The sequence below is a fragment of the Aedes aegypti genome, chromosome 2 (assembly GCF_002204515.2).
Source record: "Aedes aegypti strain LVP_AGWG chromosome 2, AaegL5.0 Primary Assembly, whole genome shotgun sequence".
Classification (NCBI taxonomy): domain Eukaryota; kingdom Metazoa; phylum Arthropoda; class Insecta; order Diptera; family Culicidae; genus Aedes; species Aedes aegypti.
Genome location: NC_035108.1, coordinates 468,662,244 through 468,680,133, shown reverse-complemented (window position 1 = coordinate 468,680,133; position 17,890 = coordinate 468,662,244). Strand labels below are relative to the sequence as shown.

Here is a 17,890-nt window from a genome sequence, read left to right as displayed (position 1 = left end):
AAAAATTTTAAAGTATAATTCATTAATTGATTATTAAAACTTTTAAATATTTTCGATAAGTATAATGGTTTTTGAGGATATGTTTGAAAATTACAAATCCAAAAGAGCTCTAAAAATAGTTTTCAATAAAAAATAATGCAAACATTTTTGATCAGAGTGTGTAACTAACATAAAATATAAACATTGAGGAATAAAAATAAGTAGGTATATTTTATTCATGATGCAAAGGAAGAACTTACAGAATTACAGACGCTTAAGGTGTAGACGAAACAAGAGCTAAACTTAACAATTTTCAAGGGCACAAATTTGGAGAACGAGACATCCGTTAGGGCTGAAAACTTGATCGATTGATCACTTGCTGGCGGTAACCAATTGATCAAGTTTTCGACTCAAACAGATGTTCAGTTCACCAGATTTGTGCTCTTGATTTTTTTTTTGGTTTGGCTTTAAATTTCATATTTGAAGTTATAAGATGACTAAATTTTATTAAGGGATGAATTCATCATCACTTAAAAATTATTGGTGTGAACTAAACTAAAAATATATGTAAAAAAAAGCTCGCATTTGCCGGACTACTAGTATTCCTGTACAACACCATATAGGGTCAATAGGGGCAGTATGGTCCACCTAAGCAAAAGTTCTTGAAAAGCATAGAAAAACAATACAATTTAATCGATCCATAAGCTTAATTTGTAGTTTGAAGCATCTCCTTTCATACCACAGTTGTATTTTGGTAAAAAGATTACTTAGAATTTTTTTGGGAACATTTTTGAAAAACACTATTTTGTGTGTGACTCTACACTATACGGGGCGAAATGGTCCCCCCTACGGGGCAATATGAGCCGCCATACTAAATCTTATTATTTTAATTGGAAAACAATTTGCAAGGCTTAATTTAGAAGAAGACAATAATGTATGATAGAGTTTAGTACAAAAACTGGGTTGAAGTCTGATTTGAATCATGAAATAATATGTTTTGCTGACAGTTCAATAAATCATGGTTCTAAGAGCTTCAGTTTTCAAACATAGTCGTTCAAATAAGTTTAACCAGTTAAAAATTCTAGTTTTAATTGAAATCACGTGCGATAACAATATTGCAATTAAACTGCTAAAATGACATGCCATTTTTGGTTATCTATTTTTGTGATAAGATAGCTTTGACCGGCTATGACCATATTGCCCCGTTCCTAGATGTTTCATATAAATTATATTTATTGAAAATTTATTTTAGAATCTATACAATTTTGTGCACATAATGCCTATGAATAATGGAAGAACGAACTGCTGTGAAAAAAATTGAAGTCAATAAACAAAACTTTATGCAAAGCTTATTTTTACATCCAAAATCTTATAAGATTTTCGTAGTAGCATCAACATTTCAGATTTTTATCGATATATGAAGTTCCAAATCAGTTTTTTGCCTAGTTTTCACGGTGCTAACAAAAACTGGAAGAGCTTAAGTAGGCCATTTTCCGATAGGAGACATTTGAAATTTTATTGAGGATATTGTACCACAATTAGGACATACCCCAGTAACCACCATATGCATTTATGCATATAAACGGTGTATATAGAGCAATTAAAAATGATTTAAAGTGGGAAAGGGCCCCATTAGAGCCATATTTAAGTTATAGCTTATAACATACTCTGCATTTGATGGGCACTTTTCCACTTTAAACTATGTCGAAATAGGGAACCATCATGGCCATAACTGGAACAACTTCATTTGTCTAAAGTTTGCTTTATGAAATCTCGAATCATTCAATTATGAATAATTCATCAAAATTACGACAATTTGAATCAGTTTTCCGAAAAAAACGTCTTCAGGGTCACTTGGAAAATGTTGATATCTCGATCACGTACGCGAATAGTATGATGGATCACGATAATTTGAATCAGTACAGAAAAGATGACCTCACTGATGGGTTGATTAGTCAGGGTTTTTTTCTTTACCTCTTACCAACACCAGACCACCACCAGCTGTGGCAGAGCAGAAAATCAACAATCTATCCCATCGAACAGTTAGTTGCGATTTGCAGAAGAAAGTGATAACAAGTTCCACTCGCTCGGTTAATTTATAAACTATAGAGAAATTATGTGGAACTAAGCTAAAGACTAAACCATGTCTGTCTACTCAACCAGTAGATTGAAAGACTAAGCCAAGCAAGAGTACATATATACATATATATTAGGCAATCCTGGACGTGATAAGTGGCAAATTTTTATTTGCATCAATCGCAACAATATCACCACACGGCAAGCGGAGTGGAGTGGCTAAATTTTATTAGGGCTATTTTTATAAATATTTGTTCTACGAATTCGTACTTGTTACATCTCTAGTCAAGAGAAGGGGTCGGGGATCTCGCTTTTCATTTCGCATTTGTACTTCAGCCCGAGCGCACATCATCTTAGGAAGACGACGACCACTCGCTGGATATCATGAACAACAACATCAACGGAGTGGTCGACGGCGAATCGGTTGTGGAGTTTTCAACCCTTGGTAAGTGCAGTGGTAATCTGCGCTGATCTGATCTGATCTAATGCGATGACCTTGCTTTAACCCCCCGTGCCTAATTCTCATTCATATCCATACACACAGATGCGAAAGTGCAGGAGCTTATCAACGCGGCGATTAAGGTTCGCAACAACGCTTACTGTCCGTACAGCAATTTCGCGGTGGGGGCGGCCTTGAGGACCAAAACCGGTGAAATCATTACCGGGTGCAATGTGGAGAATGGCACCTTTGCCCCAAGTGTTTGCGCCGAACGGAACGCCATCTGTAAGGCCATCAGCGAAGGGTTCCGGGAGTTTGAATCGCTCGCCGTGGTCGCCTACCAGGAAACGGAGTTCACGTCCCCGTGCGGAACCTGTCGCCAGACTCTGTCGGAGTTTTGCAACAAGAACATGCCGGTTTACCTCGCGAAGCCATCGCCAGCACGCGTTATGTTGACGTCAATCGACAAGTTGCTGCCCCATGCATTTCGGCCGAACTTTCTGCACAAGTAGGTAGAAGAGAAAGCGAGTACATTTGAGAATGATATGGGTTTGAGAAACTTAGGCGATGCTACTTTAATATTCCCACTTGTTGAGAGGAGAGAGACAAACACATACAATGTACATGTTTTACCCTAAACAAGATATATACACCAGATTTTGCGATGGTAAGATAAGAACGAAGATGTTCACGTGGTCAAACCACAGAGATTCCGAGTTGGATCTGATGAGGCTAGTAAAAGCATAAATCAAACCGTAGACTTATTCAACATGATCATACTATTTGCACCAAATATATATATTGCATAATATATTCCATAGACAAACAGTGTTTTTTTTTTCATTCATCAAGTTTTTGTTTTAGAACTTCATAGTCTCCTAATCATAAACATAATAGCATAACGGTATGATAAAATGCAAATTACTACCATGTTCAAATATGACATTTTTATCTGCTTGTGGTAAACTAGCGTAAGTCATAAAACACTGATGCGATATATAAAGAAACAGCACTAATGATAAAAGACGTTACACATCATCCTCTTGCCCTATAGTACTTTAAGTTTTTAGGATGTTGGCGTTCTAGATCCTCCATTCGATTCATTTCTATTCATTTCCGATCCCTTTTATACAATTTTTAAACGTGTATGAATCGTCACGCATTGCTGAACTTTACACCAGCCGTGGCAGAACACATGATCATCAATCTATCCAATCAGTAATCATTAAACAGTTAGTTGTGATTTTCAGTAGAAAAAGATAACAAGTTCCACTCGTCCAGTTAATTTATGTACTATAGAGAATTTTTTTGGAACTAAACTAATGACTAAACAATGTTGTCTACTCAACCAGTAGATTGAAAGACTAAGTCAAGCACAATTAAAAAGAGGTAAGGAATCTCGTTTCCTATCGCATTTTCCAGTGAACCACGTATGGTATGACTTCGCAAAGACAAGCGTCGCGATCAAAGGATCAATCATCACTCTAGTCTTCTTTTATTCTACTATTATGTACAAAAATATGTCGACACTTCTAGTGCCGAACCATTCAAAGTGTTTGTTGCGTTATGCAGCCCACAGACGCTCAGACGGTTTGACCAACATTGACTCCGCCCCCAAGTTAGTCAATATGTGATATGTGAATATGTGATTGTTATTTTTTCGAATGATCTGGCTGTGAGGGAGAATATTTTAGCGATTTTCTGGCAATCATCGCAGTACGGAAGAGAAGAAGTTTCAACATTTAAGTACCGGAAGAAATAAATATTTATGAGGAACTCCAATTATAATTTGTACGAAATATACCGGCAAAACTCTGAAATTATGAGGGGTCTCTTTCGGGAAATATTCTGAGCAGTCATTGATATGGAAATGGCTATGGTATTTTTTTTTTTTTTCAAACATTCTATCCAGAATCTTTTAGTGGTTTCATTTACCTACCATCCCTAAGATGGTACACATATTATGTCACGCTAAATTTCAACTTTTTCGACCCCTTCCTCTCTTTTTGTATGAGTCCTTTATCAATAATTCCTCTAGAAATCAATCCACAGATTCAACCAGAAATTCCTCCGAGGAACATTCTTCAGGCATACCTTCAGGTGGAGTTTTTCCAAGGATTCCTTCAGAGGTTCCTCTACAAATTATTGTGGATTTCCTCCACTGATTCCTTCAAAGATCTGTCTAAAAAAATCCTCAAGGAATTTATTCAGTAATTCTTCAGGGCTAACTCCTAGCCAGCCTCCTAGAATTCCTCCAGAGATTGTTATAACAATTTTTTCAAAGATTTCCTCAGAAATTTCTCTATAAGTTAGTTCCAAGGATTCCATCATGCGTTACCCAGGAATCACATCACGAATTCTTTCAGATATTTCTCAAGGGATTACTCAAGAAATTCATCATCAAAAATTCCCCCAAGGATTTCACCAGGACTTTGTTCCTCCTTAAATTCCACAAGGAGTTACTTCAGAAAATTCACCAGGAATTTCTTCAGCGATTCTTCCTAGTAATTTTTCAACATATTTCTCCAGGAATCAATACAAATACTTCCCAAGGGATTTCTCCAGTAGTTCATCCAATGCTTCCTTCAAGAATTCCACCAAAAAACCCTCCAAAGATTTATTTAAGAATTCCTCCAGCGAAACTTCAAGCTTTTATATTCAGATATTACCCACAATTTATCTAAGGATTCATCAAGTTCCTACAGGGATTCCACCAAGAATTCCAACAGGAATACTGCAAAAGAATTCATCAAAATTTTGTACACGGGATATCAGCAGGAATTCCTTTAGAGATTCCACTTGCAATTTTTTGAGAGGATCCCCCAGGTTATCCTTCGGTATTCCTCTAGGGAGTCTTCAATAAATTCTTTTATAAATTCCACCAGTGTTTTCTCCAAAGATTTTTCCTTGTGTGATGTCTTCCTCCTGATTATATCCCTTGAAGAATTCTTTATGGGATAGCTATAGGAACTCCTGATAAAATCCCTGGAGGAATTCCTGATATAATTCCTGATGGAACTCCTGAAAAAATGCCTAGAGAAATCCCTATGATATCTCTAGAAGAAATCCTGATGGAATTCGTAGGGGAACTCCTGATTTAAACTCTGGAGGAATTCCTAAGAGAACCTCGGAAGAAATGCTAGCTATAATCTCTGAAGGAACTCTTGATGGAAATCCTGGAGGAACTCCTGATGAAATCCTCAGAAGAACTCTAATGGTAGCTCTAAAGACACTCCTGATAGAATCCCTGGAGGAACTCCTGATGGAGTCCTTGGAGGAATATAAAGTCATTGTTGAAGGATTTCTGATAGAATCATTGAAGGGACTCCTGGTGAAATCTCTAGATGAACTCCTCATGAAATTTCTGGAGGAATTTCTGATAAGTGTCCAGAAGGAACTCCTGATAGAATCTATAGAGGAACTTTTTATAATATTCCAAGAAGAAGTATTGATGGAATTCCTCGAAGAACTCCTGATATGATCTCTAGAGGAACTCCTGATAGAATCTCTTAAGGAATTCCAGGGGAAATCTCAGAGGAATTCCTAATGAAATCCTTGGAAGAAATCCTAATTATATTGTTGAAAAAGCTCCTGAGTAAATCAATGGAGGAATTTCTGATGAAATTCATACAATAACTAGTGATGGAATCCCTGACAGAATCTCTGGAAGAATTCCAGAAGGAATCTCTGAAGGAACTGCTGATGGAATGGTTGAAGAAACTTCTAATGGAATTGCTAGAGGTATTCCTGATGGAATATCTGGAGGAGTTCTAGTTGCAATCGCCGAAGGTACTTTTGATGGAATCCCTGGAGGAATTCCTGATGGAACTCCTGTAAGAATCCCTAGAAGAGTTCTTAATGATATTTCTAGAAGGAATCCTGATGGAATTCCTCAATCTCTCGAGGAACTCCTGATAGAATCTTTGGCGGTAATTTAGGTGGAATCTCTGAAAGAACTCTGGAGGAACTCCTGATGCAATCCCCAGAAGAACTCTGATGGAAGCTCTAAAGGTAATCCTGATAGTATCCCTATAGGAACTCCTGATGGAATCCTTGGAAGAATATCTATAGATATTCTTGAAAGAACTCCTAATCATTGAAAGGACTGCTGATGGAATCCCTGGAAGAATTCGTGTTAAGTTTTCGGATAGAATTCCTGATAGAATCCCTACAGGAATTCCTGATAATATTTATTGAAGAAACATTGATGGAATTCCTCAAGGAACATCTGATTTAATCTCTTGAAAAATTCCGGGTGAAACCTCAGAAGGAACTTTTGATGGAGCCTCCAGAAGAACTCTGATGAAAGCCCCAAAGTTACTCCTGATAGAATCCCTACAGGAGCTCCTGATGGAATCCCTGGGGAAACTCCTGAAGAAATCCTTGGATGAATTTGTAAAGATATTCTTGAAAGAACTCTTGATGGAATCATTGGAGGAATTCCTGATGAAATCCCGAGAATAACTTATGCTGGAATTCCTAGAGCAACTACTGACAGAGTCCATGGATGAATTCCAGTCCATATCTCCTAATAAAATCCCTAGAGAAACTTCTGATGAGTTCTCTAGTTGAGTTTCAGGTGCAATCCCTGAAATAACTCCTGATCGAATCTCTGGAGAATTCCAGATGGAATCCCTGAAAGAATTCCTGATGAAATTCACAGAAGAACTCTTGATGAAATTTCTAGAGGAACTTCCGATGGAATCCCTAGAGAGAGTCCTGATAAAAACCCTGAAGGAACTCCTGAATGAATCCTTCGTGAAATTTATGATTGAATCTTTAGAAGTTGTCCTGATGGAAGGCCTGGATGAAATCGTGTTTGATTCCCTAGCATAGCTCTTGATTCTAGAGGCCTTCCTTAGCCATGTGGTTAGAGTCCGCTGAAGGTTTCTGGGTTCAATTTCCGGTCGGTCCAGGATCTTTTCGTAATGGAAATTTCCTTGACTTCCCAGGGCATAGAGTATCTTCGTACCTGCCACACGATAAACGAATGCGAAAATAGCAACTTTGACAAAGAAAGCTCTCAGTTAAAAACTATGGAAGTGCTCATTGAACAGCAAGCTGAGAAGCAGCCTCTGTCCCAGTGTGGAAGTAACGCCAAGAAGAAGAAGAACTCCTGGTTCTCAGAGTAATCACTGATGGAATCCCTGTAGGAACTTCTGATGGAATCCCATGAGGAATTCCAGGTGAATTTTCGGGAGGAATTTATAAAAGAATTCTTACCGAAATTTCTTGTAAAATTACTGGACAAAATCTTGATTAAATTTCTGGAGGAACACCTGGTGGAATCTTGAAGAAATTTTGGTGAAACTCCTAAAGATATTCCAAGACGATAACCTGGAGAAATTCCTGGTTAAAATCCTGATGGAATCCCTGTAGTACAAATCCTGGTATAATCCCTGGATGGATTTTTTGAATCAAAGGTAAAACTGCTGATGAATTCCCTGAAATGTCTGGAAAAATTGGTTGAGGAATAATTAAAGAATCCCTGGTGAATTTGCTAAAAAAAACTCAATTTGACATGATGACGTCGGTGTTCGTGCAACATCCCTACAGACGGTACATCGGTTCGTCAAACATTTGGCTCCGCCCACCGGTGGTTTGAGCAAAATCAAACTCGTTTTCAATAAGATTTTTTTCTAGGACATTCTCAGAATTTCGATTCTTAAATCATGTTATGGAATCTGAGATTTTTGTGTAAGGTTCAATATGAATCCTGACTTCGGTCAGACATCCACCCAGGATGATGTGGAAACCCTGCTCATAATGTTGTGAATAATTGATTCAAAGGATTCGGAAGATTTTTGGAATGATTTTGTGAGAATTTTGACTCAGTTTTCCGTAAATTAATGCACAGAAGTGAGTAAGAATCAAGTCTTCGCGATGTTATTTTGTACGAATTACTAAACCTTTTCCCATCATTTTTTATTTAAGCTTGATTGAAGTTCAGTAAACTAAAAAGCAACTGATCGTAGCTGTCTCATGGATAGCTTTATTGCACTTCGATCTAAAAAAGGGATGGGACTTTGCGCTTACTCCCGAAGTGCACATTTTAGCAGCTCTCATACTATTTATCAATAGCGGCTCCGGCCAAGTCCTTACAGTCAGTTGGAATGGGTAAGGACTGTTAGTGTGAAATGATTGTTGCTTCTAGAGACTGAGAATACCTCTGCATCTCCACAATCATCACGGGAAGGGTGTAGATTAGTGAGGGAGGAACAAGATATGAATGTCACCTTTGGTTGGTGACGTGGAGAAGAATACGACTTTTAGGGTGCCGGTGCCATTGGTGGACTACCTAAGCTATGAAAAATCATAACAAAATAACGAAAAGCCTTAACAGAGATCTTTTGGCGTCAACAGAAAGATTTCAACCTCTACTATATGGGAAAAATATAAAAAGAGTGATAAAACTATTTTTTAACATAAAATCGCTTGAGCCACTATTGGTACACGTGTTTCAGTAGTTGCGCTAGTGCTCCAGTATTAGACGTTCGGGAATGATACAAGGAATTTTAAACAAAATGGTAAATTTTTACATAGGTTTAAGATTTTTCTCTCGGAACAGCAACTAATATCTTTTGAATGAAGCATAAAGATCATCTCTTGGACTTTTCTTCATTTTTATACATCCATTTTAAAAACTGCTTCCTTCCGTTGATCCACTACTGGAACACGACGGCAACTATTGGTGCGTAAACTTAATTGTTTATATGACTTTTTGATAGAACAAAAAGCTGAAATTTGGCAAATCGACTAAACTAAAGGCGATCTTTCCACCAAAAATAACACATGTCATTTTTATCGAAAAATGAACGTTTTATTCCATAGTCCAATCTACTGGTACATTACAATCAATGGTAACGGCACCCTACATAGTTTTATGTAAAAGCCGTATTTTTTGCATTTTTATCTCGTGGTAAAAAGATGTTGGCAAAAGATTGTACGTCGACATTTATAATGTCGAACTATTGAAAGATTGTTTCAGTAATGACGAAAAAAGAAAGGAATGTGTATATTAAAATTATATAAAACATTAATACCTAAGGATTTATGCCGACACTTGTAGTGACGAACCATCCATAGCCTGTTTGAAAATTACATAAGCGTAAGGTTGCCACGATTAAAATGTGTTGCCATGAGCATGAAACGAGCTCACCAGTTGGTAATCCATCCTCAACTTAACACGAATATATGTTTGCAATCGCACAACGCGCACCGGATACGATTTAACCCGTATAGGCCTGAGTGAAAGAAAAATTACTAAAACTCTCACCGCTCAGTGAGTACTTAACGGATTTAAATTATTTTTTGTCAGTATACTGGCACGCATATCTAGTTTCTAAAATTGGCCAAAGGATTTCGGGATTTTTTTTTTGTCCAGAGTTATTCAGGTGGGTTACTGGGTCAGGTCGGCTGAAAAAGGTGCTGTACTTCTGTGCCCCTGGAGGTGGGCAAATTTCAAGTAACAGATAATTTTCTGAATCGGCTATAATGTGGCCACTATATCAAGGAATTTCAAGAAAATCGCATCAGCATAAACATTTTGAGAAACGATTGAGTTTGATAACCTTATGTCCTGCATTTGTTTGACCCTTGAAATAATCATTTTGGGTCCCCAGGGTGCCTCAAACTTACGACAAAGTGGCCAATTTGTATCTAAACATATGTGTCAAGCCCATGGGAACGTAGTTCAGTAAACTATTATGTTTAATTTCTGCTGTTAGAGAATTGAAACGGTTTAGTATCTTACAAATCTATAGCCGATTCTTTAGGGCATTAAGCCCGAGTGACCACATCCAGTACATTCTAAACGGTGCTTACCTCTTCATTTATAATATTGAATATCAGATCTTAATGATTTATGAAAATTAAAATAATTGCCATTGCAAATAAATATAGACAACTTGGCGTGTCCCAAAAAATAGCCCTTTTTTACCCGACCTGACCCAGTGACCCACCAAAATATTTCCGACCACAGGAATATTTCCGAGATCCTTTGGCCACTTTTAGGAACTAGATATGTGGGCCAGTATACTGACAAAAAATTATTTGAATCCGTTAAGTATTCGGTGAGCGGTAAGGGTTTTAGTATTGTTGCTTTCACTCAGGCCTATACGGGTTAATACTTAAATAATTTAATACTGATTCCGTCACTCGTCCCACATGAGCATGCAACGGAATAAAAAGACAACACACTACTCACACCTAAGCGAATTACTTAAAAACTGTGGAACATAGATTTTCTTGACAGATCTCCAGTAGGAATGTTCAGAAGATCTCCTAAGAACTCAGATGTGATTAATGGAAGAATTACTGGAGGATATCATGTACTCGGAAAAAATGCGACACTTTGTTTTGGGTGTAACTTTTTATCGCGTGAAAAAAAAGGAAATTTTGGGTAATACTAGTTTAGAGCGTTATGTTTATGCGTGCAAAATTTTATCGCGATCTGTCGAGTCGTTCTCAAGATGCATTCGAAAGAAGAGCTACACCAGCAAATTTTGGGCGCAGTGAATCACTGCCAGTGATCGATAATCCTGGTCAGTCGCACAGGTGATTTTTTGAATGATTTTGTAAGAATTTTGACTCAATTTGTCCCGCGTTGTGAAGATGTTCCAGGAGACGAAGACCATCGAGCGGCGCGCTGGAAGCGGCCGAAAACCGAAAACAATTCCCAGAGAAGGCACGAAAGATAGAGCAGTACTTTAAGAATAACCCAAACTTTCCTAACATAATCTGCTGGGCTACGTGTTTTTGAGGTCAGGATGGCGCCAAACCGGACTGACAAGCAAAACACGGTAGCCCAATTTGCGTGCGCGGAAGCTGTACCGTGAGTGGCTGGTCAAGCCAGGCAGTCTCGTCATGGACGACGACACATACATCAAACCGGACATCAAACCAATCCCCAGCCTCGAATTTTGTGTCGGTACGTCCCGCATGGAGGTACCGGAAAAGTTCCGGAAGCGAAAGATGGAGAAATTCGCGAAAGGAACTTTGTGGCAGGCGATCTTCGAGGATGGTACAGCAAGCCGTTCGTTACAACCGGTACCATGAACGGGCAGATTTATCGAGAGGAAAGCTTGCAGAAACGCTTGCTGTCCTTCCTCCGCTCTCACCGTGGTCACGCTGTTCTGGCCGGATCTTGATGGCCACTACGCCAAGCCTGGTGGATTGGTACGGTATGGTACGAAATGAATGGCGTTAATGTGGTCCCGAAGGAGGCGAACCCACCAAATACACCAAAACTTCGTCCTATCGAAAAATTTTGAAGAAAAGCGGAAAAGCATTCACAGCCGATGAAGCTTTGAAGAAAAACTGAGAGAAATTGTGTAAGAAAGATGGGCAAAGCCTCGCCCAAGATTTTTTGAGCAGTGTGAAGAGAAATGTACGAGCATTCAGCTTGGGGGAGAAAATTCAATAAATAAATTATGCCAAAACATAGCTAATATATAGTTATTTATTCCCTGAAAATTTGAGAAGTATCCGAATTAAAATGAATATTTGGTGATCATTTTTGTCTGTCTCATTTTTTTCGAGTCCAGTCTTTAGTCGCTGAAAATTATCAGAGAACCCTGAGTAAATTACAGGAGCTAGTTGCGTTGGAGTATTCAAGGATTGCCAGGAGTAAATTCTGGAGAAAACAGTGTAAGCTTTCCTTGAAAAAACGCTTGAAGTATTTCTGGGAGAGTCGGTGGGGTAACCTTTACAGGAATTTCTGGAAGAGTGCCTGAAAGAAATCACTGAAGGTATTCATGAAACTTTACATCCATGAATATGATAAGAAATGTCTGAAGGATTTTTCAGACTCTTCTGTAGAATAATCGCGTAACAGTTTATTCACTTGAAGTAGAAAAAGGGAAAATGTGTTCTATTGACTGTTCAATAGTGATCCTTTATAGAGAGATAAGCGGAAGTAAAATGGAATGATTTGGCAACAGACCAGCAGTGCTGATTTTGCTCGGCGTCGAGAATAATATTGTAACACGGACATGACTTCCTCATTGCTATAAAGTGTATTTTGTTTCGTTTTAGATCTTTGAGCTACATATCAAAACTAATAAACAACCGAAAAAAATCAAAAACTAAAAATCGCATTGACAAAAATTCAAAAAAGTAAAACATTTCATATTTTTGCTTCATGCAAAATTACTTTTACCGAAATAATTTCAAGCGGATTACATTACTCCTCAAGAAAAGTTCAAAACAAACATAACACATGTTCGTTTGGCTCACACTTTGACAGATCTCGCTGCTCGATTGGCTCACACTTTGACAGAAATGTCAGCTTCCGCAAATCTCTCTTATAAAGGATTTCTACTGTTTAACGATAAACTTGCGACGATCGACGCGCCACCATATTTCATATAATGGAGGTTATTAGAACTAACTTGGAGGTGATGATTTGGAGGTTATTTAGCAATTTGGAGGTTAAAACACCTCCAAACACTAGCGCTTTTGCGGTGGGATGTTGACGTTTGATCACGAATTGCTTGGTTAAAATAGAGACTGTAGAGACCTTCCATTAAAAATCATGACTTTTTAGAGACTAGGATTTAAATAGTGTACAAGTCTTCAAAAAGACCAGCTCTGCAATCCAAGAAATTGAACCGATTAGAAGCATTTGTTCATGGTGTATAGCTGGAGAAGACACTCTTTATATTGATTGATTGTTCCAAAACACCTTCGTTTAATTTCGCCAATTTTTCACAAAATAAACTTTTGAAGCACGGAACATTTGCAAGAATCGAAGTTTGAGCGTGCGCTACACGAATGTATTGAGAAAACTTGAGAAAAAAGAACACTGCCTAATAAATTTTGTGATATTATCTCCAGAGAAATTATTTACTGGAGTAGCAATTTGAATGTTGAAAAAGAGTTGCTTTGGAAAAGTCGTTATGAGAACTCTTTGAGGAGTTCTTGAAGAATTTCAGGATGGGGCGTCATGTTAGGTGAAAACTGCTTTTTATGTCTTTTCTGTTTTAAGATCAAATGCCCAATGGACTGCGCAAATTTCCCGAAATTTGGCATAATGACCATTTGGCGTAACTAAAATTATATCCCTTCTTTCAAAATATGCCTGTTCTTGATGAAAGATGATTATGCCAAATGTGCTTTGTGATAAATGGCGTTACGCCATTTACATATAGATAATTCGTAGTCAAATAATAAATATACCGTTAAGTCACCAGTCACCGTGCGGCCTCCATTCACCGTGCACATATACAAATTCCTGCAGAATATTCATACAATTTTCACAAATTATTTTTTTGTCAGCAAAATAAGGTAAAACTGATGAAATGAAGTAGTTTTTGTCACAAAGCATTTTGAAAAACCTAGTTTATGTAGTCAAAATCATGTGAATTCTGTTTGATAATAAGATTTTTCAACACTCTTAGTAGAAACACCAAAAATTCACATTTTTCATTTTAGTATGATTTTTTTCAAAATTTCAACAAGTTTTCATTGTGGATACTCTTAGTAAGATGTATTTCATCGTATGAGCAATGAGATTTTATGCAAATTAGAATTTTATATTGTGTTTCAGTCGAAACCCAAATGCACGGTGAATGGATCCCTCTCAGTATGTATGGTTCCTATTACCGTGCAATAGTGTAAAAGGCATGAAATTATTCGGTAATATTAGATTTATTGTTATATCGTGATTAAACTACTTCATATTTAGTTTTTGAGCGAATATGGAATGATTTAGACAATACAGTCAAACCTCCTATAACGATTTTAATGAAAAAATAATTATTTAACCAATTTTTAAACTTTTATGTTTTTTATTGTAAATGAAGATTTGAACAGTCTTAAAAATGAGTGCGCTCACTATTAGCAACATAGTTGCTCCATCAACAACGTTTCTTCAAGAAACAAAATTAAATCATGGCGAAATCTATACGCACGATGAATGGTGCACTAGTGTGCACGGTAAATGGTGACATAGAACGGTACACTCAAAATAATCCACACGTCACTGCTACGTGAAAAAGCAGGTAGATCATTCCAAATTCATTTTGTCTAGACTTCACCTGACTAAGGTAATGATTATCAAAACCTATATAAACACCAAATGAAGACTTGGTCATTTTTACTGTAGTTAACCTATCGCACTTACGTGAAATTTACGTAGCCATCTAAATTCATTTTGACACTTGCATATCGCATTCATTCTGTGTTTAGCTTAAATTTCAAGATGGAGCCTGTTCATGTTTCCAAGAACATTCAGAGCGGACAGTCTGCAAAACGTATTTTATTTCGATTTCAAGGTAAATGTGGTTTGAATTCTTGAGAATTCTAGCTCAATCAATATACCAACAAATATTTTTATCAATGTCTTTTAGGAAACGTTGAACAGCAGGATGGAGTCAACTAGTAAACATCAGTACCGAAAGATTTACGGATGGGACTGACCGTGGACGGATTTTTATTAGTTGAACGGAGATAGTGCGTTTGTAAATAGTTGATATTTATAACTTAATTAGAGTATTTTGTGACAGTCAACTGAATTCGTGTTCAGAACTGGATTATGGATCTGGTTTCATTACAAATGAAGTCAGCGGTTTCATTATTGTGCAGCAACACCCAGCAATACAATGCAGCAAACTATCAGATTTTTTTGTTTCCCCATAAACCCATAAATGTTCGATTCAACATGTGTCTGTATCACCTGTATTCAATAAATAATTACGTCTATTCAAATCGTTCAATTTATTCGAATTGAAAAAAATACTTGAAAAATAGGGTGGCTTCTATAAACATACTTCAATAACTTTTAATGGAATAACATCTAGGATCGATTGAAACGCTTCGTAAAAACTACGTGAAAATCCATGTAGATGTTACGAGAAACTCTGATGGAACGGATCGAGTTCAAGAGTTCATGCGTTCATTTTGTGTTACTTATGATCCACGTAAGTGCTACGTGAAAAGTAGTATGGAAAAAATCCACATATGTTTTCACGTAGCAATGACGTGTGGATTTTTTTGAGTGTACGAGGCGACCTTAACATGAAATTTTCAAACATAATTTTTGAGTAATTTGTAGTTATGCATCACTAGTTTTAGATTTTTCCCTGAATTATTATATAATTGTACGCTACGTAGTGGTATTCTAATACGCTTCAAATTATTTGGAAAAGTTGTATAATTTTTTAAAGTGCAAATTTATCCTAAATGCACGGTGAATGGTGACTTGACGGTAGATCAAAATTATTGAAAAAAAAATGTCTGTAAGCTATACTTTGAATCTTAAATCTCCAAGAATTGGTTAAACAAAATTATACATTTAATGAATTCATCTTAGCTGCTTCATAGATGAGTGTTATTATTACTAGCTTTATTTAAGAGATTTTCAGCCCGTTGTAGATGACTGTTAAAAACATTCAAACATTGCCTTTCGTTCCAAAGTTTTAACAATTTTTCAAATCTACAGTTGAAAGGAAAAAGAATTTCAAATTTGCCAGAGTTTAAGAGCACAAAACTCTGCGGGAGCAGTCTACAAAATTTAAAAACTTGATAATACTACCAATGGTCGTCATAAAATGGCTGTCGGACTGTTTTAGTATCAATCAATCCCCCAGCGTCATACGTTCTAACCGTTTAGTTTCAGTGGAACAAAAGTGCGGTACTTACAGAGGCTGCAACTTTTCGATTTGGCCCTCGGCTAGCGGCCGCATGTCCACGTCGTCGCCGCTACTCTCCTGCTGACTTTGGAACCGCTTGAGCTGGTCCGTGTATTCCATGTAGATCCGCTGCCACTTGGGTTCCATCTTGAGCTGGGATAGGATTTCCTCCAGCAACGTGTGCTTCGGGATGCCCAGAATGGACTCTTTCGGGGCGTCGGACGCCGAAGGGAAAGGCGATCCCATCAGACTGTCCAACACTTGCCGGATCTTGGTTTCCGTGCCGTGCTGAGCCAACTGGAAGCCCAACATCAGGTACCAGTGCTTCATCTCCAACGGGGAGTTTATGGTTTCGGCAATCTTTATCTGGTTCTCGACAAACGCCAGCATTGCCTCGTACTGCCAGTTCACATTGGGACTACGATAGTTGAATGGAAATTGTTTGAAATGAATTCATTTAAAGCCTGTAGTAACAAACTTACTTATCCAGAAAGCTCCTGGCGTTGACTGGCTGGAAGTTGCAGAACGACTGGACCGTGGCCAATGGGAAAGCTTTCAAGTTACGCGCTGTCGAGCCCAGTTTGGTGGTCATTAGGCCGTGACGCATTATGGGATCCGTCGAGTTGGTTATCAGCCAGCTTTCCAGTTTTTTGCTGTAGGAAAACGAGGATCCGTTGGATAGGATGATGAACGGAACACCCTGATCCGAAACGTGTAGAAGTGAAGCATAGCCTGGAATTATTAAAAAGGACACAATTTTAGAAACTGGAACATTTCAATGCACCAAATTAGTTACTTGTGCCCATAATATCCTGACAGCTGCCCTTGAGGAAGATGCACTGCTCGTTCAGATCCCACACCCTTAAGGTACAATTCTCCGTCAGCACTGCACCCAATCGACTATCAGAGCTCTGAAAATATAGATTCGAAAACGTTATTCCTCAGTTCTCTCGAAACAAACAGCAATCACGGTATACCTGAAACGACATTATTATCGAACTTCAATGAACTTAAAAATTTTCCTCACTCAGGGCTGGTAATGAGAAAGTATTTTAAAATGATAATTTTTAGAGACATGAGCCTGAAAAAAGTAAACGAAACAGGAACCAACAAAACGAAGAGAAATTAAACGGTACTAGAAGATGAAAGTTTTTATAACGATTCATTAGACAATCCGACACGGAATTTCACTAATGTTTCTAAGATTTGTTTGAATTCCTTATTACACTAGGACAAGTATGGCTGCTAGTATCACTGTGTGTATATTTTCAGGAATTTCCATCGGAAATTAATTCCGGTGTTTGATCATAATTTCCTTCAGATATTGTTCAAAAGATTTGTTCAGGAATCAATTTATTGACTCTTTTACGGACTTCGTTGGGAATTTCTTCAAGAATTTCGTTCAAGATACTTTCAAGAGTTCTACCTGATTTTTTTTTAAATAACAGCCCCAATAATTACTCCAAACGTTCCACAGGAAATCCACCCTATTTCGAAGAACGCAAAAAAAATGCATTTACTTTTCACTGATTTAATTATTTTATCGATTTCCCTAGGAGTTCTTCTCAAAAATTCAAACAGCAATCTCTACGTAGATGATTCCTGAGATGTTTCTAGGGGTTTAATAAAAAAAATACGTGCAGAAAATCTTTAAGATTTCAACCAGGAATTTCTCTAAGGGTACCTTCAGAAATTATTCTGGAGAACTTCCTAAGACAAATTTAACCAGAAATTCTCCAAGGTAGTCCTCAAACAATTTAGCCAG

The 17,890-nt window shown here is 37.5% G+C and overlaps 2 protein-coding genes across 2 annotated transcripts in view; one reads left to right on the top strand and one right to left on the bottom strand.

Moving 5' to 3' along the window:
- The window catches only part of LOC5568080 (protein HIRA homolog), a 149,434-nt gene that overhangs the window by 116,957 nt on the left and 14,587 nt on the right, over positions 1–17,890 (bottom strand). Inside the window, exons 3-5 of the mRNA XM_021848298.1 lie at positions 16,922–17,036; positions 16,608–16,857; positions 16,136–16,543 (exon numbers count right to left, since the gene is read on the bottom strand). Coding sequence (XP_021703990.1) covers positions 16,136–16,543; positions 16,608–16,857; positions 16,922–17,036 — 773 coding nt within the window. The remainder of the gene's footprint in view (positions 1–16,135; positions 16,544–16,607; positions 16,858–16,921; positions 17,037–17,890) is intronic.
- LOC5568079 (cytidine deaminase) lies at positions 1,956–3,320 on the top strand. Its single transcript, XM_001651966.2, has 2 exons — positions 1,956–2,500; positions 2,600–3,320. The coding sequence occupies exons 1-2, from the start codon at positions 2,440–2,442 to the stop codon at positions 3,004–3,006; spliced, it is 468 nt and encodes a 155-aa protein (XP_001652016.1). The 5' UTR covers positions 1,956–2,439; the 3' UTR covers positions 3,007–3,320.

Excerpts from the sequence above, each read along its gene's own strand:
- LOC5568079 (XM_001651966.2), top strand. The coding sequence starts at position 2,440 with ATGAACAACAACATCAACGGAGTGGTCGACGGCGAATCGGTTGTGGAG. Across the intron at positions 2,501-2,599 it reads TGTGGAGTTTTCAACCCTTG|ATGCGAAAGTGCAGGAGCTT; the intron begins GTAAGTGCAGTG and ends CCATACACACAG.